This window comes from Dendropsophus ebraccatus, chromosome 1 (genome assembly GCF_027789765.1).
Source record: "Dendropsophus ebraccatus isolate aDenEbr1 chromosome 1, aDenEbr1.pat, whole genome shotgun sequence".
Classification (NCBI taxonomy): Eukaryota; Metazoa; Chordata; class Amphibia; order Anura; family Hylidae; genus Dendropsophus; species Dendropsophus ebraccatus.
This window is the reverse complement of record NC_091454.1, coordinates 139,084,933-139,109,973: the sequence shown is the minus strand read 5'-3', so window position 1 is coordinate 139,109,973 and position 25,041 is coordinate 139,084,933. Positions and strand designations below refer to the sequence as shown.

The following is a 25,041-nucleotide window of genomic DNA, read 5'->3' as shown; positions in this document are numbered from 1 at the left end:
TCTATGTGGGGCACTATGTGGGGGATTGGACACTATGTGGGGCACTATATGGGGGATTGGATACTATGTTGGTCACTAAATGGGGGCATTGGATACTATGTGGGGCACTATAATGGGGGATTGGATACTATATAGGGCATTTTTGGGGGGATTGGATACTGTATAGGGCACTATTCAGTCAGCAACATGTGGTCACTGTAAGGGAGTGGCTATGGAGGGTTGCTATGGGGGCATGGCTATGGAGGGTTGCTATGGGGCGTGGCTATGGAGGGTCGCTATGGGGGCGTGGCTATGGGGACCGCGGCGCACATGTCCCTCTTTGCTCTTTGCAAAAGTTGGGAGGTATGCATCCAGGATGTTTCTTTGTTCACATTAGGCTGTAAAAGTCCTTTTTGTCTATCTTACATACTGTGTTGATATCTTTGTATTTCTGAAAAACTTTAATAAATCTCTTTGAATATGAAAAAAAAATAAATCATAAAATATAAAGAAAAATCTACACAAATTTGGTATTGCTGTATATACCTGACCCACAGAATAAAGATAAGATGCTATTTTTACTGCAAGGTAAAAGGAGAGAGGAAAAATGCACAGTACAACAGTAGAATTGCAGGTTAGTTGGTTTTTTTTTTACATTTTTAGCAGCTTTTTTTTATGATTTAATATGTACCCCAAAAATGGTTCTTATAAAGGATCAAACTTTTTCCGCAAACAGAAACACATAGGAAAAAAATATATTTCTATCGGTACTGAAAAAAATATGTTTCCCAACCTTAAAGCGGCACCATCATAAAAAACTAATTTGCATATTTGGAGACATCAATATCTAACATATTTGTAATTCGCTTCATAAAAAAAAAAAACACTTTGCTTTCTGTGTGTAATTTGTTATAGTTAAGTCTATCAAGTTCAACCTATAACCCATGTTGATCCTGAGGAAGGCAAAACCCACCATCACAAGATGCCAATTGCCCTATCACAGGAAGAAAAATTCTTTTTTCGACTCCTAATGGCAATGAGAATAATCCCTGGATCAACATCCTATCACATGAAATCTAGTGCCCATAACTAATAATATTATTTTTTTAAAGAAAAGCATCCACCCCCCCCCCCCTTGAACTTGTTTAGCAAGTAAGCCATGACAACATCATGTGGCAGAGAGTTCCACAGTCTCACTGCTCTTACAGTAAAGAATCCACTTTTGTGCTGATGGTTAAACTTTCTTTGTTCTAGACCAGACATGACAAACTCTGGCCTGCGCGATGAGGGAGAGACCGCCCAATGCATTTGAGGGGAGCAATAGCAGGTAGTACTTGAGGTGACCCCCTCCTTCCCTCTGCCACCGGAGCCGACGGCAAACCCTCCTCCGTGGAGCAGGACACGTAGCATCTGCTGCCCGGGCCAACAGCATCCGACTACCACAGGATCCGATCCCTCAGCCACCTTGGCCGACATCCCCCCCGCCCGGGTGGAGCAGGACTGTCACCTCCGTACTTTAGCCACCGGCCGACATCCACATACACTCAGCTCCTTCCCTAAGCCACCAGAGCTGCACAACAGCATTGACAGCAGCAGGTGATGTTGTTATGTACACATGGGGTATGCTGGGGGGTTAACTGGACACATGGGGGACGCTGGGGGGGTTAAGTGGACACATGTAGGATGCTAGGGGGTTAACTGGACAGCATGGGGGATCTGGGGGGATTAACTGGACACATGGGGGATGCAGGGGGGTTTACTGGACACATGGAGGATGCTGGAGGGTTAACTGGACACATGTGGGATGCTGGGGAGGGTTAACTGGACACATGGGGGATGCTGGGGGGTTAACTGGACACATGGGGGATGCTGGGGAGGGTTAACTGGACACATGGAGGATGCTGGGGGGTTAACTGGACACATGTGGGATGCTGGGGAGGGTTAACTGGACACATGGGGGATGCTGGGGGGTTAACTGGACACATGGGGGATGCTGGGGGGGTTAACTGGACACATGGAGGATGCTGGGGGGTTAACTGGACACATGGGGGATACTGGGGGGTTAACTGGACACATGGGGGATGCTGGGGGGTTAACTGGACACATGGTGGATGCTGGGGGTTAACTGGACACATGGGGGATGCTGGGGGGTTAACTGGACACATGGGGGATGCTGGGGGGGTTAACTGGACACATGGGGGATGCTGGGGGGTTTAACTGGAAACATGGGGGATGCCGGGGGGGTTAACTGGACACATGAGGGATGCTGGGGGGGTTAACTGGACACATGGGGGATCGGGAGGGGTTAACTAGACACATGGGGGATGCGGGGGGTTAACTGGACACATGGGGGATCTGGGGGTTAACTGGACACATGGGGGAAGCTGGGGGGGTAAACTGGACACAAGGGGGATCTGGGGGGGTAACTGGACACATGGGGGATGCTGGGGGGTTAACTGGACACAGCACGGGTGGCATTGTTCATGCAAGCAGGGACAGGAGTGCTGGGAAACCATGCAGGTGAATATAGCGTTTTTTGTTTTAAATACAGATGATGGGTGTAGTGGTATGATGATAAAGGAACAAGAGGATGATGAGGGGTGTAGTGGTATGATGGAGTAAGAGGATGATGAGGGGTGTAGTGTGGTGATGAAGGAACAAGAGGATGATGAGGGGTGTAGTGGTATGATGATAAAGGAACAAGATGATGAAGGGTGTAGTGGTATGATGGAGTAAGAGGATGATGAGGGGTGTAGTGTGGTGATAAAGGAACAAGAGGATGATGAGGGGTGTAGTGGTATGATGATAAAGGAACAAGAGGATGATGTGGGGGGTAGTGTTATGATGAAGGAACAAGAGGATGACGAAGGGTGTAGTGTAGAGATAAGTGAACCTCGAGCATGCTCGAGTTGATCCGAACCTGAACGTTCAGCATTTGATTAGCAGTGGCTGCTGAACTTGGATAAAGCCCTAAGGCTATGTGGAAAACATGGATATAGTCATTGGCTGTATCCATGTTTTCCAGACAACCTTAGAGCTTTATCCAAGTTCAGCAGCCCCAGCTGATCAAATACAACGTTCGCTCATCTCTAGTGTAGTGGTATGATGATGAAGGAACAAGATGATGAAGGGTGTAGTAGTATGATGATGAAAGAACAGGAGGAGGATGAGGGGGGTAGTGGTATGATGAAGGAACAAGAGGATGATAAGGGGTGTAGTGGTATGAAGGAACAAGAGGATGATGAGGGGTGTAGTGGTATGATGATGAAGGACAAGAGAATGATGAGGGGGGTAGTGATATGATGAAGGAACAAGAGGATGATGAGGGGTGCAGTGGTATGATGGAGTAAGAGGATGATGAGGTGTGTAGTGGTATGATGCTGAAGGAACAAGGGGATGACGAAGGGTGTAGTGGTATGAAGGAACAAGAGGATGATGAGGGGTGTAGTGGTATGATGATGAAGGACAAGAGGATGATGAGGGGGGTAGTGGTATGAAGGAGTAAGAGGATGATGAGGGGTGTAGTGGTATGAAGGAACAAGAGGATAATGAGGGGTGTAGTGGTATGATGAAGGTCAAGAGGATGATGAAGGGTTTAATGGTATGATGATGAAGGAACAAGAGGATGATGAGGGGTGAAGTGGTATGATGAAGGACAAGAGGATTATGAGGGGTGTAGTGGTATGATGATGAAGGAACAAGAGGATGATGAAGGGTGTAGTGGTATGATGATGAAGGAACAAGAGGATGATGAAGGGTGTAGTGGTATGATGATGAAAGGGCAGGAGGATGATGAAGGGGTATTAGTATGATGATGGAGGAGGATAAAGGGGGTAGTAATATAAAGATGGAGGAGCAGGAGGATAAAATGGGTAGTAGTATGATGATGGAGGGGCAGGAGGATGAAGGGGTAGTAGTATTATGATGGAGGTGGTTGTAGTATGAGGATGAGGGGCAGGAGGATGAAAGGGGTAGTAGTATAACACGGGGGGGGGCATCTAAAAGAGGGATTACACGGGGGTGTATACAATAGGGCATGTACTATAGTGGACCACACAGAGGGGGGCATATACTATAAGGGGGGTCACATACAGTCAGCCTACCCACTAAATGAAGGGTGTAATGGGGCCAATACATATGTGCAGTTTGTAGAGAGATGAGGATGGTGCCAGAGTGAGGAGCCTAATATGTCTGTCTGGCAGATTCTGTGTATTTGTGGCTCCGAGAAGTTCTCATAATGGCCCAGGACGGATGGAGAAGAAAATTAAAAGGGAAGAACTCTGATCAGAAAAGACGTCCCCTGTAAGTCACCTGATATAACTGCACGGTAATGTACAGTATATGGTGTATAGAACCTGTGTAGAGCTTGGGGCTACCTCTATACGACTATATAATATTTGCCCCTTGTGTACTGGTATTATTGGCAATATTGATCTCAGTATACAGGATTTGGTTAGTAACAGTATGGCGGTAATATGTATGGTGATTATATTTCCTATATACTGGTATTATTGGTAATATTGGTCTTGAGATACACCAATAGCATCGAGGAAGGGGGGGCCCAAGTTGACCTCTTGCACCAGGGCCCAAGAGACATTAGCTACGCCCCTGCCTGAACCCTACACTTGCTACAAGACAAACATATTGACATACCTAGAAGCCAATATTATAACAAAAGAAAACATTTTGTTTTTAAATTAAATGAATTATGTGTTATGTTAACAAATATGTTAGATATGGATGCCTTTATCCAAATATGCAAAGTTGTTTTTAATCCAAAAATTAAAAGTAGTCATGCCTAATCGCACTGTGTGTGAATAGTCCCGAGCCCAACTGCTTCACTGGGCAAACTCAACATCCAATTAGCAAAAAACCAGGACACATAAATATCTTTAGAATAATTCTTTGTTTGTAGGTATTTTCTTTTGCAATGAAACTTTCACAAAAAAGTAATAATCAAAATAACAGATATCACCACAGTGCTCAGGAGTAGGAGAATCCGTTGTTCACGCCGTAGCGCTGGTGAACTCCATTCCTGCCTGAAGACTCTCACTCTTCACAGGACGTAAGATGACGAAACACGTCTTGCTACGTTTTGGGGGTCCGCCCCCTTTCACTCTCACTGTGAAGAGTGAGAGTCTTCAGACAGGAATGGAGTTCACCAGCGCTACGGCGTGAACAACGGATTCTCCTACTCCTGAGCACTGTGGTGATATCTGTTATTTTGATTATTACTTTTTTGTGTTCGGTACTTTTTTGTGAAAGTTTGTGTAGTTTTTTGTGAAAGTTTCATTGCAAAAGAAAATACCTACAAACAAAGAATTATTCTAAAGATATTTATGTGTCCTGGTTTTTTGCTAATTGGATGTTAAGTTGTTTTTAATGACAGTGCCTATTTAAAGGGGTACTCTGGAGACAAAATATTTATTTCATATACATTGCTTTCATAAAGTTATATTATATTAAATATAACTTTATTTACAAAGATGTATTGTTTTTAAGTATATACTCACTTTAGTTGATTGACAGCTGCCACCAACGCTTGTGTCAGGAACTGCAGGGCTCTAACAGCACTACACAAAGCAGGGTCCCTTCATGTAGTGTATATTTTTATTATAATAAAGTTATACTTACCTGTCCCTGTACCCCTACAGCGTCGCCACTTTACTGTCAGCCTCTGATCTCCAGTTTTCTTCTAGTTGCTGTGTCATTACGACCTCGCAGGCACTACCCGCTCTGCCAGTCAGTGACTGTAGAGGTGTTCCATGTGTCGGCACAATAACTAGAAGAAAACTGGAGCTGGTGGCGCTGTGGCTGTAAGTATTAGTAAGTATAACTTCATTATTATCGTCTCACCCTTCCTGGGTTTTTTTTTCACATTTTGTAGGAGTCCTTTTTTAATGCACCTCAGAAATGTGCCAGCTAGATTTATTTAAGACACATATTTAAAAAAAAAAAAATTAAAGGTTTTTTAAGGGTTCACACTACTTTTTGAAATCCGTTTTTTTCATCCATTTTTGCTAAAAAACAGATGGAAAACGGATGCATATGTGATCCGTTTTTCCATTGACTACCATTATTAAAACAAAATGCATCAAAAAAAGTATCTGGTTTTTTTTTGTAATGGAAGTCAATAGAAGAAAAGATCAAAAAGGATGCACACAAATGCATCAGTTTTTCAATCTGTTGTTTGTTTTTGCAAAAATGGATGAAAAAAAAAAGGATTGCAAAAAACATAGTGTGAACCCAGCCAACAACTGTAACCATACATACCGCATTTCTGCTTAGAACACTATATCCATCCTTTATCAGCCTATGAACTTCATCTATACTGCCAGCATGTGCTGCATAATGTAGATGTGTGTTCCCAAACTGCAAGAGATAAGTCACATCCATTAATCACCTGAGGCTTTGTTCACACCATGTTTGGCAACAGAACTAATTTTATTATTATTATTATTATTATTATTATTATTATTATTATACTGGTTTATTTAGGAGTTGTAAAAATCTCCACATATGCATTGTATTGGACCCGATCCTACTTTTGGCTTACATATACTGATGCAAAATACACAAGTCAATTAGTCATCTTATGCTATCCAAAGGTTCTACAGGTTCAAACAGTCTTACCTGATGAGGGGGCTCAAAGCTGGTACCATCCATGCTCCCATTTACATTTCCAATTACTTGCATGTTTTTGTTTTTTTCCCTCACAACATATGACCTGAGTGTGGTAAAAAGGAACAATGAGAAAATATGGATGGAATGGCACTAAAAATATTACAGGCCTTTTACCAGTTCAACTACTGTAAAACAGAAATCACCTACAAAGAAACATGCTGTGCCCAACATATAATAAAATAAATCTTTATTGATCATAAATAAAAAATACCATGTAATAAGAACAATAAGTGAATCAGAACTGCTGCTTGCAAACACATGGGCTATGTTCACACTACGTAAGAGACCGGCCATTCCCGGCCGGGTCACGTAACAGCCAGTCTCTGCAAAGATCATCCCAGTAGCTGCAGTACCGTATTGGCCGTAGAGTTCTGATGCGGGCGCATCAGCGTGCGCCCGCATAAGAACTCCCCATAGGACACAATGAAGCAAGTGGCCGGTGCCGCTCGCTTCATTGTGGAAACTGACAGGGTTTCCTACAGCCGCAATTCACTGAATTGCGGCCGCAGAAAACTGACATGTCAGTTCTTTGCGGAGCCGCACGGGATCCCGGCCGGAGCGCATGAGATGTGTATACGCTCCGGCCGGGATCCCATAGAGGAATAGGCAATGTTCCACACTGCATGTACGATGAAAACAACGGCCATACTTTTACATAGTGTCAGCATAGCCTTGGGCAGTAAAGGCATACCATTATCACAAGCACTAACGATGACCCAAGAGTCAATATATAAATAGTAAGTAGTTAAAGTTAAAGTACCATCGCTACATTCGCCTTAAGTGTTCCACATGGTTACAACGGCGCTGGCGTGGGGAAGCCGGTGCCTTGGTCCTTTTTTTCAACCACGGCCCGATTACCAAGTACGGCATCCAGAGGGAGGAAGCCCCCGTCCCTCTAGTCTTATTATTGTAATCCAAATCCACTATGTAACCAATGGTAGTGTACATAACATATATGTACATAACAAGACGTGTGTCATATAATAACAACAACATTCCCTATTGGTATCATAGCATGTGGTGCAAAAAAAAAAAAAAAAAATGATGAAAAACAGATACATTTGTGTGTATTCGTTTTGATCTGTTTTTCCACTATCAAAGAAACTGAACCAAACACATCCTTTTTTTTTTTTTAGCGAACACAAAAACACAATTGACCATGTTTTTGTGTACACTAAAATAACTCATGTGTTTTAGTCCATTTTTTATGGAAGTCAATGGAAAAAACAGATCAAAACAGATGCACAAAAATAAATCCATTTTCATCCGTTTCTTTGCTTAAAACGGATTGCAAAAACAGTGTGAACCCAGCCTTACCTTAAACTAAGCACTTAAGTGGACAACTCTTACATGACAGATTTTTATTCTCATTCTGGAAAACTTTGACATTTATTAAACGTTATCCCCTTCCCAACATAAAACGTAAATGTATGACATAGATGTCACTTAAAGTCTATATTCTTGATACCCATCTTGATAAATTTAAAGAAAACATGGAAGCTTATTCAGAGGAGGAAGGCGAGCGATTTCACTAGGGCATAATGAACATTGAACGCTGTTACCAAGGACAGTATAATGAGAACATGATGGGAGACTATATTTGGGGGCAGATTCGTGACAGTGATTTTACAAGCACGGCCCCAAAACGAATTATGCTCGTAATCCAAGACACCACTGTATTGGTGTTTTTTTTATCAAGTTTATACATGAGCAGAGGAAATTTAACAGACCTCAGGAACAAAACTTGTGTAACATAGTGTAATGAACATCTATGGCTATATATCTCTGAGCACTTTCATGGGACAGACTGAAGGGGTTATCAGAGGAAAAGAATCGGTAAGACATCCACTAGTTTCTTCCAAGTGAATGAAGCAGAAGTTGAGAATGCCTAAAATAATTATAATACCTGACAAATATGTGTCTTGCAGAAAACAGTTACGTAAGAACAGGATGTATATCTGACAACATTACATTGCAGTCTTTAAAGTATTGCCAAAGTAAATGAACCCAGAGACTGACACACATTCCTTCCTGCTAGTCTGCTTTTTATTGTCTGATTCAAAATTTTATTTTCTGTAAATGACTATGGGGCTGGCCATTTAGCCTGAACTGATGTTAGCCTTCAGAGATATGGTATACGGGAACGGCGTGAAAGACATACCTTCATCCATATTGCCCCGTGCGCAATAGGGGGCACCAGCAGGTTATATTCCTGTTACCTTCTGACAGTTCCCCTTTCAATGGTTACAGAAATCATAGTAATATCATATGTACCCACTGTACATACGGCTGCAGTTTTACTGAAGCACATTATTGGTGTGGCTGTCTCCATGTAGGCTTATGAGAAATTTAAATGGAATCTGTTACCTAGATCTTGTTCAGAGCTCAAGTGTGAAGGTGGTGGTGATGAAACGCAGCATACATTCCGTCTCTCTCCACCACTCATTTTCAGCCTTAACTAATTGATGTACAGGGCTTAGCCGGAGCCAGCAGTGAGCTGTGCAGTCATTCAGCCAAGAAAGGGAGTGGGGGAGGGAGAAGGCATGCACGCTATGGCTCAGAATTTTGCCTTACCACATAACCTCAAAGCAAAGTTTAATAATGGCTCTAAAAATAATACCACTATAGTTCACTGGCCAAATTCCCTTAAAAGTTTAGAAAGACCAAAAGCCAGGTAACAAAATTAGTAAGAGTAACAAGAAAAACCAAAAGGAATAAAACAGTGCCATATATATATATATATATATATATATATATATATATATATATATAAACACATACAAAAGTAAACAGAGTTTCAAAAACCACAACCACATGTACCGGTAAAATTATAAATGGAGCATGCCATAGCTATACAAACAAACATATCAGATTGGATGGGAGAGTGTCAGACAGTTAGGGCCACATCTGGCATGATTTTCATCTTTCACAGGGTAGCAACTTCTGCTGTCATTTTACTTAAAGTGTCACTGTCATGAGGCTCCAAAACATGACAACAAAGAGTTAATTTAAAGCTACATCACCAGGCTCTCTCCTCTGATCTCACCACTGACCTCTCTGACCTCTGAATAGAGCTTTCAGTGGGTTCCCTGTTGTGTAATCCTTTGTTCTCTGCTGCTGACTAATCTCACTCGTCTCTCCTCCCCCCTCCCCTCTCCATAGCATAGACAGGACCCGTCTGATTGAGATTTCCTGATTCTGAGCGGTGGATGACAGAAAGGAGGGGGGGACCTAGGAAAAGGCTTTTTAAATGCAGATAACGGCATATTTGCCTAATAAACCCAATTACAAAGTTTCTTAAAATCGCCTGGACTATTGATTTCTGCAAAAAAAAAATAAAAAATTAACGACAGTGACTCTTTAAAGTAAATGTACCATCAGACCTATGTCATTTTCTTCTGCAGTACCTTATTGGAGCCAGCCTAGGGATCCCTGGACCTTTTTTAAAATTAGCTCGGCACTGTTTTGTTCTTGTTCAGCGACCCGGCTCTATGCACTGGAGGCTGACCCAGCGGCCCCAGCGTGACGATATCCCCTCCCCATGGGGAAGAAGCTTCCTTAGAATCAAGCAGGGCAGCGTCACTGAGGGGATATCGTCACACTGGGGGCATCGGGCCAGCCTCCAGTGCATATAGGCGGGCAGCCGCATAAGAGTAAAATAGTGCAAAGTGCGGGAACTGGGCGGCGTTGTGAAAAAAGGACCATGCTAATGGGGTCCCTGCGCCAGCACCAATAAGGTACTGCAAAAAGACAATCTACGTTTGCTTCATGTCAGTATTAGCTTAGCTGTATGACATTAAATGACAGGGCCCAGCTGACTGACTAACTTGTACTCACTGGGTGCACTGCAGCTAGGGTGACCAGTCTGGGATGGAAGTGGGGGTTAAACCCTATGAAAACTACCTTCATTCTCTGTGGTAGGGCTGGGCGGTATACCGCAAAAATACCGATACCGTCACTGGCGTCGGTTAACCGACCTCAACTGAGCCAGGACGGTATCTGCGGTATTTTTGTGTTTCCAAAAGAGCTTCTGCACGCAGTCGCGGCGGCGTGAGCGCTGCACGTTATGTGCAGGGACGCCGGAATCAGAGCGGGAGGTGGAGGAGCAGCAGGGCCCAGGTGAGAATGCCCGCCCCCGGCACCCGTCCAGTGTGAGCGCCCGCCCTCCCCCTGTCCCGTCCGGCGTCCCTGCACACACAGGACATTAACGTGCAGCGCTCGCCGGGAGAGGGAGTTGGGGGAGCGGCACCAGTCCTGTCCGAGCGCCCTTCTCCTCCGGCCGGCGAGCGCTGCACGTTAATGTCCTGTGTGTGCAGGGACGCCGGTGTGCGCGCGGGAAGTGGAGGAGCAGCAGGGTCCAGGGGAGAATGTTCCTGAGTGATCCTGTCCTGTCCGGCGTCCCTGCACACACAGGACATTAACATGTGCAGCGCTCGCCGGCCGGAGGAGAAGGGCGCTCGGACAGGACTGGTGCCGGTCCCCCCCCTCCTCCCGGCGAGCGCTGCACATTAATGTCATGTGTGTGCAGGGACGCCGGTCAGATCTCAAGGTGGAGGAGCATATGCATGCAGCTCCCTGTGTACCCAGCCACCCCTGCCCGCCCCCCTGTGTACCCATCCACCCCTGCCCGCCCCCCTGTGTACCCAGCCACCCTTGCCCGCCCCCCTGTGTACCCATCCACCCCTGCCCGCCCCCCTGTGTACCCATACACCCCTGCCCGCTCCCCTGTGTACCCAGCCACCCCTGCCCGCCCCCCTGTGTACCCAGCCACCCCTGCCCGCCCCCCTGTGTACCCATCCACCCCTGCCCGCCCCCCTGTGTACCCATCCACCCCTGCCCGCCCCCCTGTGTACCCATCCACCCCTGCCGGCCCCCCTGTGTACCCATCCACCCCTGCGGGCCCACCTGTGTACCCATCCACCCCTACCCGCCCACCTGTGTACCCATACACCCCTGCCCGCTCCCCTGTGTACCCATCCACCCTTGCCGGCCCCCCTGTGTACCCATCCACCCTTGCCGGACCCCCTGTGTACCCATCCACCCCTGCCGGCCCCCCTGTGTACCCATCCACCCCTGCTGCCCCACTGTGTACCCATCCACCCCTGCCGGCCCCCCTGTGTACCCATCCACCTCTGCCCGCTCCCCTGTGTACCCATACACCCCTGCCCGTCCCCCCCCCCCGTACACCCCTGCCCACCTCCCCGTAGAGAAGATAGATAGATAGGAGATAGATAGATAGGAGATAGATAGATAGATAGATAGATAGATAGATAGATAGATAGGAGATAGATAGATAATAGATAGATAGATAGATAGATAGATAGATAGGAGATAGATAGATAGATAGATAGATAGATAGATAGATAGATAGATAGATAGATAGGAGATAGATAGATAGATAGATAGATAGATAGATAGATAGGAGATAGATAGATAGATAGGAGATAGATAGATAGATAGATAGATAGATAGATAGATAGATAGGAGATAGATAGGAGATAGATAGATAGATAGGAGATAGATAGATAGATAGATAGATAGATAGATAGATAGATAGATAGGAGATATAGGAGATAGATAGATAGGAGATATAGGAGATAGATAGATAGAAGATAGGAGATAGATAGATAGATAGATAGATAGATAGATAGATAGATACATAGATAGATAGGAGATAGATGATAGATAGATAGATAGATAGGAGATATAGGAGATAGATAGATAGGAGATAGATAGATAGATAGATAGATAGATAGATAGATAGGAGATAGATAGATAGATAGGAGATAGATAGATAGATAGATAGATAGATAGATAGATAGATAGGAGATATAGGAGATAGATAGATAGGAGATATAGGAGATAGATAGATAGAAGATAGGAGATAGATAGATAGATAGATAGATAGATAGATAGATAGATACATAGATAGATAGGAGATAGATAGATAGATAGATAGATAGATAGATAGATAGATAGGAGATAGATAGATAGTTCGATAGATAGATAGATAGGAGATAGATAGATAGGAGATAGATAGATAGATAGATAGATAGATAGATAGATAGATAGGAGATAGATAGATAGATAGATAGATAGATAGATAGATAGATAGATAGGAGATAGATAGATAGATAGATAGATAGATAGATACATAGATAGATAGGAGATAGATGATAGATAGATAGATAGGAAATAGATGATAGATAGATAGATAGATAGATAGATAGATAGATAGATAGATAGATAGAAGATAGATAGATAGATAGGAGATAGATAGATAGATAGAGAATAGATAGATATAGATAAAGCAGCAAGAGTCCGCAGCACACCAGCATGTAGTGAAGAGTGGTTCATTCCATCAAATAAGGTGCAGGATACGACGTTTCAATTCACTCCAGAATCATTTTCAAGCATGCTTATCTCTTCACTATATGCTGGTGTGCTGCGGACTCTTGCTGCTTTGTATTTTGGGACCCCCTGCCAAAGGCCTTTCTGTGTTCAGCACCCTCTACTTCAGCCTTGGATGTGCGTCTGTCACGAACGATAGATCGATATCTTTACAGCGTGTCAGTGCAGTGCCATCTACAGCCCCCTATAATGTACGTCCCTGTACTGTCACCTGTATATACTATATACCCATCATATATACTCTGGGTACCTATAGTACATAGCTATATACCTGTATATACACGTCCTGTAGTGTGCACATAGCTGTATACCTGTATATACACGTCCTGTAGTGTGCACATAGCTGTATACCTGTATATACATGTCCTGTAGTGTGTACCTAGCTTGGGTTGCTGCTCATTGAGTTACTGTACTTTTTTTAACTTTATTGAAACAAACTATCCCCAGTTTGGCACGGCCGAGTGGGTGTGGCCTGTAAAAGGGGTGTGGCTTACAAAGGGGGCGTGTCATAGTTATCGTCCAATTATCGTTACCGCAGCTACATATGCGATAAACCGCGATATTGATTTAGGCCAATATCGCCCAGCCCTACTCTGTGGCTATAAAAAAAAAAGCTGTTCCAAAATTATTTTACAAGGAAGGTAAGTATTTACACCAACAGACATATCAGAAGAGGCCACAAGTCAATATCCAGCAATATGTAAAAAAATCTTGTAATGTAATTCTGATGTCCTCTAAGGGCCTGTTTACACTGAACAACAGACAAGGAATTGAAGAAGAAAGTTTTCTGCTTGAAATTCCTCGCCTATTCAGCTCTGGCAGCTCTGAATTTGAGCAGAATCTGAGCACCATTGACAAGTCAATTCTTTGGGCGGAAGGTGGAACTGTGGCAAAACATTCTGTGCGGAAATTCCACCGTGTGAGCAGCAGAGCGGAAATCCCATCAAGCTCAATGGAAAATTGCTCAGCGCCAATTTTTTCGGCCGGAATTTTAAATGCAGATTCAGTGAGGAAATTCCTTGCCTTTTGCTCAGTATGAACTGGCCCTAAAGTCAGAAAAGTAAAAAAAAAAAAAAACCTTTTTCCATTTGTAACAATAAAAGCCTCTAATAGTGCGATGCCCTGGCCTCTGGGGGCCACTTCCGCAGTGCTGTTGTTATGAGCGGGCAATAACCGGGGCAGCTGCAGGGAGTATACTTGTCACTGTATAGGCCTGAGGGCAGCACAGCTGTAGGGCCGGTCTGTGAAATCTGCGGGTGATGATCGGCATGCGATTCTTCGCTGCACCTAGTCAGGGCACCAGTTAGTGGACACCAATGCCAGGGTTCAGTAACAGCGGTTTTATTATAGATGAGGTAACTAGTAGCAACAGTTCTGTCCGGTTGCAACCGGGTATATAGCAGGCTTTGACAAACAAGGCAGGAGTGATGCTGCATAGGCTGGGAGAACACGTGCCGGATGATGGGAGTAGGAGTATGAGAGAAAGTAGCGTTGCTGGGTGGATTAGCTTGAGAATAATACTTGCGGTGAATACTTAAAACGATGATGAGAGATAACGGAATGACACCCAGATAAGAGAAGGAACTCCGGACACTTGAGCAGGCAGATACAGCCAAAGACTTGAATACAGCAGAGCACTACCGCTTCTCCTGTAGGCTCTTGCTGTGTATGCCCCCTCCTCCGGTAGGAAATTGCTGTGTATACCCCTCTTCCTGTAGGCTCTTGCTGTGTATGTCCCTTCCTCCTGTAGGCTCTTGCTGTGTATACCCCTCCTCCTGTAGGCTCTTGCTGTGTATGCCCCCTCCTCCTGTAAGCTCTTGCTGTGTATACCCCTCCTCCTGTAGGCTCTTTTTGTGTATACCCCCTCCTCCTGTAGGATATTGCTGTGTATACCCCCCCTCCTATAGGATATTGCTGTGTATACCCCTCTTATTGTAGGCTCTTGCTGTGTATACCCCCTCCTCCTGTAGGCTCTTGCTGTGTATGCCCCCTGTAGGCTCTTGCTGTATATACCCATCCTCCTCCAGAGTATAGGCAGGTAATGTCTACAATGACTTCTCTAGTAAAGAAGTTCGCGCCCTAGGAACGATGGTCCCTACAGACTGTCCCTCCTTACCTCCCACCAGAGATGTCTGTGTACCTATGCAAACACTCAGCCCTGACGCACTTGCAGCCCCTACCTCGTAGCCAGTGGTCTCCGCAGCTACTGTGACTTTCCTCTAGGAGGCGCCGCTGAGAGCAGTGCGGTGAGTAGCGCTCCCGGCTGCCGCTGCCCGTTCTGCTTCTCTCTGTGCCGCTCACAGTGTATTGCTGTAAGAGGCAGCTGTCACATGTATGCGTGGGAGAAAGGCGGGAACTTGCGGACTTACCGTAACAGAGAGCCGCGGGCATGGGATGGGGAGCGTTATTTCAGTAGTGAGACAAGCGGCATCCGCGCATTTCTGATGCTGCTATCCACACTGGGAAACAAGGCTGCTGCCTTCTGGGAAGAAGGACAAGAAAAGCTGTCATCATGATGTCCTAAAATGGGCGATTAGAGGAGGCGGCGCTTCAGTCAGTCAGGAGGCGAGGACAATACTTATAACTTGTCTGATTATCGATAATATCCGCCAACAATAATACGGAGCTTTTCTGAGCCGGGCAGGTGGCAACTGAAAGTGAACACAGAGGCATCCATACGTGTAACACATACATACATACATACATACATACATACATACATACTTACCTGCAGGCATCCATGTGTGTAACAGATACATACTTTCCTAAAGGAATCCATATGTGTAAAAGATACATACTTACCTGCAGGCATCCATATGTGTAACAGATACATACTTACCTGCATGCATCCATATATGTAACACATACATACCTGCAGGCATCCATATATGTAACAGATACATACTTACCTGCAGGCATTCATATATGTAACAGATACATACTTACCTGAAGGCATCCATATATGTAACAGATACATACTTACCTGCAGGCATCCATGTGTGTAACAGATACATACTTACCTGCAGGGATCCATATATGTAACACATACATACCTGCAGGCATCCATATATGTAACAGATACATACCTGCAGGCATTCATATATGTAACAGATACATACTTACCTGCAGGCATCCATGTGTGTAACAGATACATACTTACCTGCAGGGATCCATATATGTAACACATACATACCTGCAGGCATCCATATATGTAACAGATACATACCTGCAGGCATTCATATATGTAACAGATACATACTTACCTGCAGGCATCCATGTGTGTAACAGATACATACTTACCTGCAGGGATCCATATATGTAACAAATACATACTTTCCTGCAGGCATCCATATATGTAACAGATACATACATACCTGAAGGCATCCATATATGAAACAGATACATTCTTACATGCGTGCATCCATACATGTAACAGATACATACTTACCTGAAGGTATCTATATACGTAACAGATATTGACATACAGTGGTACCTTGGTTTAAGAGTAATTTGGTTTAAGAACGTTTTGGTTTAAGAGCTCACAGTTTTTCAAAATTGTGACTTGGTTTAAGAGCAATTGTCTGCATTTCTATGACTTCTTATGGGAAAATTTGCTTTAGTTTAAGAGTGGATATGAATTACAAGCACGGTCCCGAAAGCAATTATGCTCGCAATCCAAGGCACCACTGTACTTACCTTAAGGCATCCAGGTATGTGACAGATACATACTTACCTGCAGGAATCCATATGTGTAACAGATACATACTAACCTGAAGGCATTCATTTGTGTAACAGATACATACATACCTGAAGGCATCCATATGTGTAACAGATACATACATACCTGAAGGCATCCATATGTGTAACAGATACATACTTACCTGAAGGCATCCATATATGTAACAGATACATACTTACCTGCAGGCATCCATGTGTGTAACAGATACATACTTACCTGCAGGCATCCATGTGTGTAACAGATACATACTTACCTGAAGGCACCCATATGTGTAACAGATACATACTTACCTGAAGGCACCCATATGTGTAACAGATACATACTTACCTGAAGGCATCCATATATGTAACAGATACATACTTACCTGAAGGAATCCATTTGTGTAACAGATACATACTTACCTGCAGGCATCCATGTGTGTAACAGATACATACTTACCTGCAGGCACCCATATGTGTAACAGATACATACTTACCTGAAAGCATCCATTTGTGTAACAGATACATACTTACCTGAAGGCATCCATTTGTGTAACAGATACATACTTACCTGCAGGCATCCATATGTGTAACAGATACTTACTACTAACCTGAAGGAAAGATACACCAATAGTTGCAAACCACACAGGATGTTATGTGTTACATTGTGCGGCTGGCTGTCAGTTGAGAAATACACTAAAAACTATAAACTTCGCACCTTATTTGAGAATGATGTGATCTTTAATTGTATTATGGGGTACATATTGCTTTATATAGCCCTGTGAGATGTCCTGTTGCAAACCTTATACCTTTCTTTGTCTTTTCTATGTTTTATGTAAAATGTTAGTAGGGCTATGTTCACACACCATTGAAATGACAGCCATCAGTTATTTTAAAACAACAGCTGGTATTTGCCGTATAAATGACAGCTGTCTAATAAAAAACGACCGCCATTTCAAAGATGTGTAAGCATAGCCTTAGAGGTGACGCATTAGTGTGAGCCGCCAATGGCAGTAAGCCATAAGTGTGAATACTACCTGTCTCTGACATCTGCCGAGGATTGGGCATCCTAACTTAGTCATGTATAAACGTAAGTAGAAGTTCACATTTTGGGGGCATTAGAAGTAGGTGCTACTTGGCCGGCATGGGCCAATAGTCTATCAGATTCTGTACAGTCAATAGGTGAAGATGTGCAGGATAGTTGGTTGGCATTTAAAGGAATTTATGATGGGGGGAATTACTTTCTGGCCCTGGGCCCCATTGGAGGGAAGGGCTTTGGGCAGTAGACCTGATTACCCTCATTCTGATCTGCTCCTGTACAAACAATGTGTAAATGACGAGGCTGAAGTTGGTTTCTTATTCGGCAGTTTCTTATTCAGAGGATTTTTCTTTTTCCTGTTTTAGCTATTATTCTTACAGAAAATGTATAATATTCATACCCTACCGTAAGTGAGGGGCCCTGTAGAGATTGGTTTTAAAGGAGCCCACGGTTGGCATAAAAATGACCATCAAAGTGAAAGCACAAAATTATGATTTAAAAATAAAATTGACTTCGGGCCACTGATCTCACACTGATAATACATAGAGAGGGATGCCCCACATCACACCCAAGAGAGTCCAGCCTGGCCCAAAGTGGTTCTGGGTATAAAAACTGGCATCAAAATGGGCACATAGGCATTTTTCATGATTTGAATAAGTAACAGGTGTTTTCAAAGGGTTAAATGAGTTTGGGCCACTGATCTCACACTGATAACACACAGAGAGCAATGCCCCACATCACATCCAAGAGAGTCCAGCCTGGCCCAAAGTGGTTCTGGGTATAAAAACTGTCATCAAAGTGGGCAGATGGGCATTTTTTCCTAATTTGAATAAGTAACAGCTGTTTTCAAAGGGTTAAATGAGTTCGGACCACTGAAAATACACAGAGAGTAGCTCCAGTGCTCCTAATAGTCTTACCGTACAGTGGAGCAAACGCCAAACTGCACCACAACAGCATCGAGGATGAAGATAAGAGACATCCCGTCATCCATGGCATCTCCGCTGCAATAGGGAGATATCAGCGGGTTAGATTTCTTTCACCTCCAGGTAGTTCCCCTATAAGGCCAGCTCACACAGAGTAAAAAAAGTCGGAACTCTCCGCTGCCGAATCCCACCTGCCTCAGTGACATACAGTCCGTCTATGGGAGGGATCGCGCTGGACAGACTGTACTGTGTGTACGTAGTGTGAGATCAGTGGCCCGCATTCATTTAACCCTTTGAAAACAGCTGTTACTTATTCAAATCATGAAAAATTGCTATGTGCACATTTTGATGCCAGTTTGTATACCCAGAACCACTTTGGGCCGGGCTGGACTCTCTTGGGTATGATGCGGGGCATCCCTCTCTGTGTGTTATCAGTGTGAGATCAGTGGCCCGAACTCATTTAACCCTTTGAAAACACCTGTTACCTATTCAAATTAGGAAAAATGCCCGTCTGCCCACTTTGATGCCAGTTTTTATACCCAGAACCACTTTGGGCCAGGCTGGACTCTCCTGGATGTGATGCGGGGCATCCCTGTCTGTGTATTATCCGTGTGAGATCAGTGGCCCGAAGTCAATTTTATTTTTAAATCATAATTTTGTGTTTTCACTTTGATGCCCATTTTTATGCCAACCGTGGGCTCCTTTTGGCCATTTTTTATCACCGGTCCCCTCAGGACTCCTCACTTACAGCAGGTTATGAATATTATACATTTTCTGTAAGAATAATAGCTAAAACAGGAAAAAGAAAAATCCTCTGAGTAAGAAACTGCTGAATAAGAAACCAACTTCAGCCTTGTGTGTAAATGTTCCATTCTTGAGGGGAACAGTACAATGCCATCTACAATACCATGTGTCTCATTGACTTATCAGCTATAGTGTCAGCAGTGTGGACCCTGAATTGCAGCTGACAGATTCTCTTCAAGCTATGTTCCCACACAGTATTCTTGCTCAGTATTTTGCAACCAAAACCAGGAGTGGATTGAAAACACAGAAAGGCTATGTTCACACAATACTGAAATTAAGTGGATGACTGTTTTTAAAATAACTCCTGGTTTTGGTTGCAAAATACTGAGCAAAAATACTATGTGGGAACATAGCCTAAGATTGCGCATGGGTCTCCAAACTTCGGCCCTCCAGTTGTTGCAAAACCACAATTCCCATCATGCCCGGACAGCTAAAGCTGTGGATTTGGCAGTCCAGGCATGATGGGAAATGTAGTTTTGCAACAGCCGGAGGGCCGCAGTTTGGAGACCCATGGGGGTCTCAGTCCTGAGACTCGCTGCAGTTGTGAGTTATGGCTGGGGAATGTTCCTGGCAGTGCACTCCACTCCCTGGCTAGTTGCTTGATCCAACTTATTACAGGAGTCAGGCTCCATAGACTTATAATGGAGCCTGACTCTTGCTTTCAGCTGGACCAGGTGGCCTCACTACCTCACACTTTTTGGCCATTGTGTAAACACTAGTTCAATCCTTGAGGTAAAAAGTGCTATGTTTTATAGCTGCAAAAAATAGTGTCATGCCAATCTGTGGAGAAAGCTGCTGATTTATTCTGTAATGGGTGGTGGGATGCTACAGACATAACCAAAAGTGAAACTCCAACTGTGTGGGGAAATTTTTACTACTCCACGGGACTTTTCTTACAGTTTCCTGTAAAAAAAAATTATGACTAACAAAAAAGACATGTTGGGTCTCTTTTCCTTACGAAATTCTTCTGAGGAACAGGAATGTCACTGCAATATGTAGTACATAGCAAGTTTGAAGGTTAAAGGAAACCTATCAGCCGGGTCAGCGCTCGGTATGGGGGCCGGGCCCTGTCCGGGGGTGGGGTGGCTTCAGGGGGGCTGACAGGTTTCCTTTAAAGCTGGGTTCACATGTTTTTGCAGTCGGTTTAACATACCCATCTTTATCTGGTTACTTTTAACGTACACAAAAACCTGGTCAATAAATCGATGCGCTTTCTGTTGCACAAATATAGAAGACACAGCTCAATTTTCTAATCTAGTCCATTGTAATTTGTTTTTGTGTGCAAATTCACTGCAAATCTATGGGGTATCGATTCACGTTTGTGCTTTGTTCACATCCACATTAGATTCCCTGTCCTGACATATTTTATGGCAGCAATAGCACTGCATTGTTCTTCCTGTCCAAACACCAGACCATGCTGTAGAAGTTAATGGTGCCCTTCCTTATTCTGTTTCTGCTACTTTTGATGGAACAGTAAACCAGAATTGACAAAGCAGATGTGAACGGTGCTGTATAGTGAAGGTTTTGGTATTAGAAAGGTTTGGCTATTACAATACAAGAAGGCTCTTTCTTTACTGTTTGCACTTGTTCACAAGCAAATCCTAGTGCTGTCTGCATGTTATAGGCGTGCTGACCTGCCATCACACACAGCTCTGCTCTATATGCAACTATGCTGAGTACACACAACCGCCTGTCATCGCCCACACTGATCACATGACTGTGACATCACCAAAGGTCCTTCAGCTGACTGGGATCTTTCCTGTGTAACCTCCAGAAGCAGCAGAGCACGAGGTTGGTGGGCTGGGGGTTACTGGACACGGCTTTATACTGGGGGACTGGGATGTACACGTTATGTGATGTTAGCAGTTCTGCACTGTGTGCATTGTGCTTTATTATCTTGTACTCAGCTGAAGGACCTGAAATGTGTCAAGTGTGCAAAACAGAATGGAGCAGATTTCTCAAAATATTTTAAGGGGTTATCCAGCGTATGTGCTGTGTCTGGATATAGCCTTATTGTCAGAAAACAGGACCAGCCCTCTCCTGGAGATAAGAGAAGAGCCGGGTTAGGCCGTGTTTACACTGCTTTTATGGTGAACGTCACATATATCTGTCAGAGAGATAAGCGATCGTGTGACTTTTTAATACTGGTGGCTGAAGAAGATGGAATGGCGGCTGCTGCTGTATGCCACAGTACATAGGCTGGATCAAAGTTTTCCTGGACTCTCTAGGGCGGCATCCAACTTCTCAATGCCAAACAATTGAACTTGAACATGTTCGAGTTGTGCTCATGTCTGATCTGTCAGCATCCTGTTTAGAACTGGATGCCAGTGTATAATGTGGCATGCAGCAGCAGGCACCATTCATTTCAGTGGCCCGGAATTACCTAGTATTTAATGGGACTCAATAGCATTTTCTGGTTTTAAAGTGACTGTACCACCAGGCCCAGGCTGAAGCACTGAAGGCGGGCCGACCCACCCTTAGTGGGAGGAAACCCCCATTCCTCTATGATAGGGCTCCATTAGAATGAATGGAACCCTATCATAGAGGGGCTGGGGTTTCCTCCCACTAAGGGTGGGTCGGCCCGCCTCCAGTGCTTCTGCCTGGGCCTGGTGGTACAGTCACTTTAAATCCTGGTAAATTAATGTATATCAGCAGAGGTTGGTCATGAGGTGTCAGTATATGTGTAAACCATATATATAGCACGCACTCCACACTACCTGATGCCACCAAATGGGGTCACAATCACTTTTAGTACAATAGGTGTAGATATAGGTAATTCAATCTCTCACCATTTCTCAGACATCTCAATTATAGAAGCATATCTTCAGCTCGCTCCGTATCCACCGAGCAAATAATCACGCTGAATGTATGCTTCTATATAGTGAGCCAGTTTATAGCAGTCATCTGGTGTTGTACTCCACAGTATATATCAACATCTCATTCTGACATACACCATAAGCGCAGTGTGAACCCAGCCTTATTATAAGAGGGTATGTGACCTGCTCATGAGTCTGGAGCCCACTTTATATCAAACAGTCAGTGCTAATAGAAAGTGAAGGTTGAATTCTCATCACAATACATGTGAAAGGGATTTTGAGAAGCTTTTAGCAAACAATATCCCCCAAAACTGAAGGCATGCCGTGGCTTTATAACCCTTAATGAAATCCATGGCAAATCTGCATGTAACACATCCAAAAACATACAGATAAGTGAATTTTGATTGTGAGCCCCAACGTGGATAGGGACTGATCTGAATGGTGACAGGCTATCCACACTGCTGCAGAATATGGTCTGCTTTAACATCAAGTACACAAAAAAAATTGAAATAAATTCAGATTTAAGTACAATTTATTAAATCTTAGAAGACTCAAAAATATTGTGTACGATAACACTGATATCTTCTCCCCTCTAGGATGCTGCGGCATATACAGCGTATTTGTAGATCTCCTCCGAGTCCTTTCCTAAATCGTGGAGTTATACATCAAGTTAGTGTAACACCAAAAGACTACAGAAACAAGATAAAATGGCAGATCTCTACAAGACAAATATCTACTTCTCCACCATTACAGAGGTCCCAGCAACCACAATCCTCAAAGGCCCCAATATCATTACGAACCAGGCTACTTGTGAGCTGCATTATTGGTGGAGCTGCAGTGGGAATCTGGCAGTATCTGCGTTGGGAGAAGCAGGAAAAGAAGAAGCTTGAACGTATTCAGCAGCTGCGTACCATAGCGGTTGGTCAGGGAGACTTTAGTCTCACTGATCATAAAGGTCAGCCTTGCTGTAAAAAAGACTTAAAAGGCAACTGGGTGTTACTGTACTTTGGCTTTACCCATTGTCCTGATATCTGTCCAGATGAGTTGCAAAAGCTGAGTTCTGCAGTGTTCCTGTTGGACAAGGACCCCTCTTTGCCCCCTGTGCTGCCTGTCTTTATTTCAGTGGATCCAGAGCGTGATAATGTTGCGGAACTAGCAAAGTATGTGAGCGACTTTCATCCACGTCTCAAGGGGCTGACTGGCACCCAGGAGCAGATCAAAGCAGTAGCCCAAGCCTATCGGGTGTATTACAGTGCAGGACCTCGTGATGAGGATAATGATTATATTATTGACCACACTATCCTTATATATTTGCTGAATCCTGATGGACTCTTCACAGACTACTATAACCGGAGTGTTAATGATCAGGAATTAGCTGAAAGTGTAAAACGAAATATGAGGTCCTACAAGTCTATATTCAGTTAACGGTATTCAGCAACCTCTGTCACTGAACTAATTTTCTGATCAAATTGGTCCACATATCCAACATATTTTGGGCATTTTCTGTTTCCTATTGATATTTTATTCTTCAGTTGAAATTAACTGCAATTTTTTTATACTTTGACTATCATATTAGAAATCATACTATACTGCACTATAGCTCTGGCTAAAAGATGATAGTAAATGTGTATACATTGTGGGTAAAGAGCTCATGCATCTGTATAGAACAGTGTTCTTCAACTTGAGCTTTCTAGTTATTGGAAACTTACGACTTCCATCATGCCCTGACAATTGAAGGCACAATGGTATTAGTGCCCCAGGTTGGAGAACACAGGCTGTATACAGCTGCTGTATATAAAAATGTGACACAGGGAAACAGAATAAAAGATTTCATTAAAATTGTAGTTGCATCCTTTTGTATAAGTTTGAATACAGCAGTGAGTTTCATTCATTACAAATGCCTAAATAGTCACCTATGACCACGTTTAAGGTGATTTCCCATTGTATATGCTAATTTAACAAAACTCAATAGTGTGGTTTCCACCACAATTGAGTCCTATTAAGTTACCCTATACTAGCAGAAAGCTGCCAAAACGGGCATTAAAATGAGTGATACCTGCTTCTGCACACCATAGTATACATCAGCATCCTGCTCTTTGTAGGATGCCGATGAATAGATGACGGATGCTGTTTGAACCTAGCCTTTTGTTAAAAATAAATATGCATGAATAGAGTTGTGTTATCTTAGTGACATAAGGGCCCAAATACATCAAGGTGTGTAAAATGAAAACCGGCGTAACCTGCCCAAAGCAACCAATTACAGCTCAGCTTTAGTAAAATGAAAGCTGAACTGTAATTAACTTACATCAGTTTCTATTTTACACACCTTGATAACTCTTGGGTAAAGTTTCTGTTAAAGCGTAATGTACCTAGGGTGGTGTAAGGTGTATGACCTCTGCTTGATCATTTCTAGACATACAGTCATGGAGAAAAGTTTTGAGAATGACACAAATATTATATTTTCACATGATCTGCTGCCCTCTGGTTTTTACGTGTTTTTGTCAGATGTTTTTATCACATACAGAAATATAATTGCAATTATATTATAAGTAACAAAAGCTTATATTGACAGTTAGAATGAGTTAATGCAGCAGGTCAATATTTGCAGTGTTGACCCTTCTTCTTCAGGACCTCTGCAATTCTCCCTGGCATGCTCTCAATCAACTTC

At 43.5% G+C, this 25,041-nt stretch overlaps 2 protein-coding genes across 3 annotated transcripts in view; one reads left to right on the top strand and one right to left on the bottom strand.

The window, feature by feature from the left end:
* LOC138783342 (uncharacterized) overlaps window positions 1–18,859 on the bottom strand; it is a 39,338-nt gene extending 20,479 nt beyond the window's left edge. The window contains exons 1-3 of the mRNA XM_069957937.1: window positions 18,748–18,859; window positions 6,613–6,706; window positions 6,253–6,351 (exon numbers count right to left, since the gene is read on the bottom strand). Of these exons, the coding sequence (XP_069814038.1) occupies window positions 6,253–6,351; window positions 6,613–6,706; window positions 18,748–18,821 (267 nt within the window). The 5' untranslated portion in view covers window positions 18,822–18,859. The remainder of the gene's footprint in view (window positions 1–6,252; window positions 6,352–6,612; window positions 6,707–18,747) is intronic.
* SCO2 (synthesis of cytochrome C oxidase 2) lies at window positions 15,472–24,212 on the top strand. Of its 2 annotated transcripts, none has more exons than XM_069956293.1 (2): window positions 15,472–15,639; window positions 22,970–24,212. In XM_069956293.1, exon 2 carries the CDS (start codon window positions 22,971–22,973, stop codon window positions 23,796–23,798), a length of 828 nt encoding a protein of 275 aa, XP_069812394.1. In that variant the 5' UTR covers window positions 15,472–15,639; window position 22,970; the 3' UTR covers window positions 23,799–24,212. The 2 variants fall into 2 exon arrangements, with proteins under 2 accessions (XP_069812394.1, XP_069812393.1); XM_069956292.1 differs by lacking the exon at window positions 15,472–15,639 and adding an exon at window positions 21,280–21,348.
* The last annotated feature ends 829 nt before the right edge of the window (window positions 24,213–25,041 follow it).

Bases quoted from the DNA above. Each gene is read 5' to 3' on its own strand.
- SCO2 (XM_069956293.1), top strand. From the start codon at position 22,971: ATGCTGCGGCATATACAGCGTATTTGTAGATCTCCTCCGAGTCCTTTC.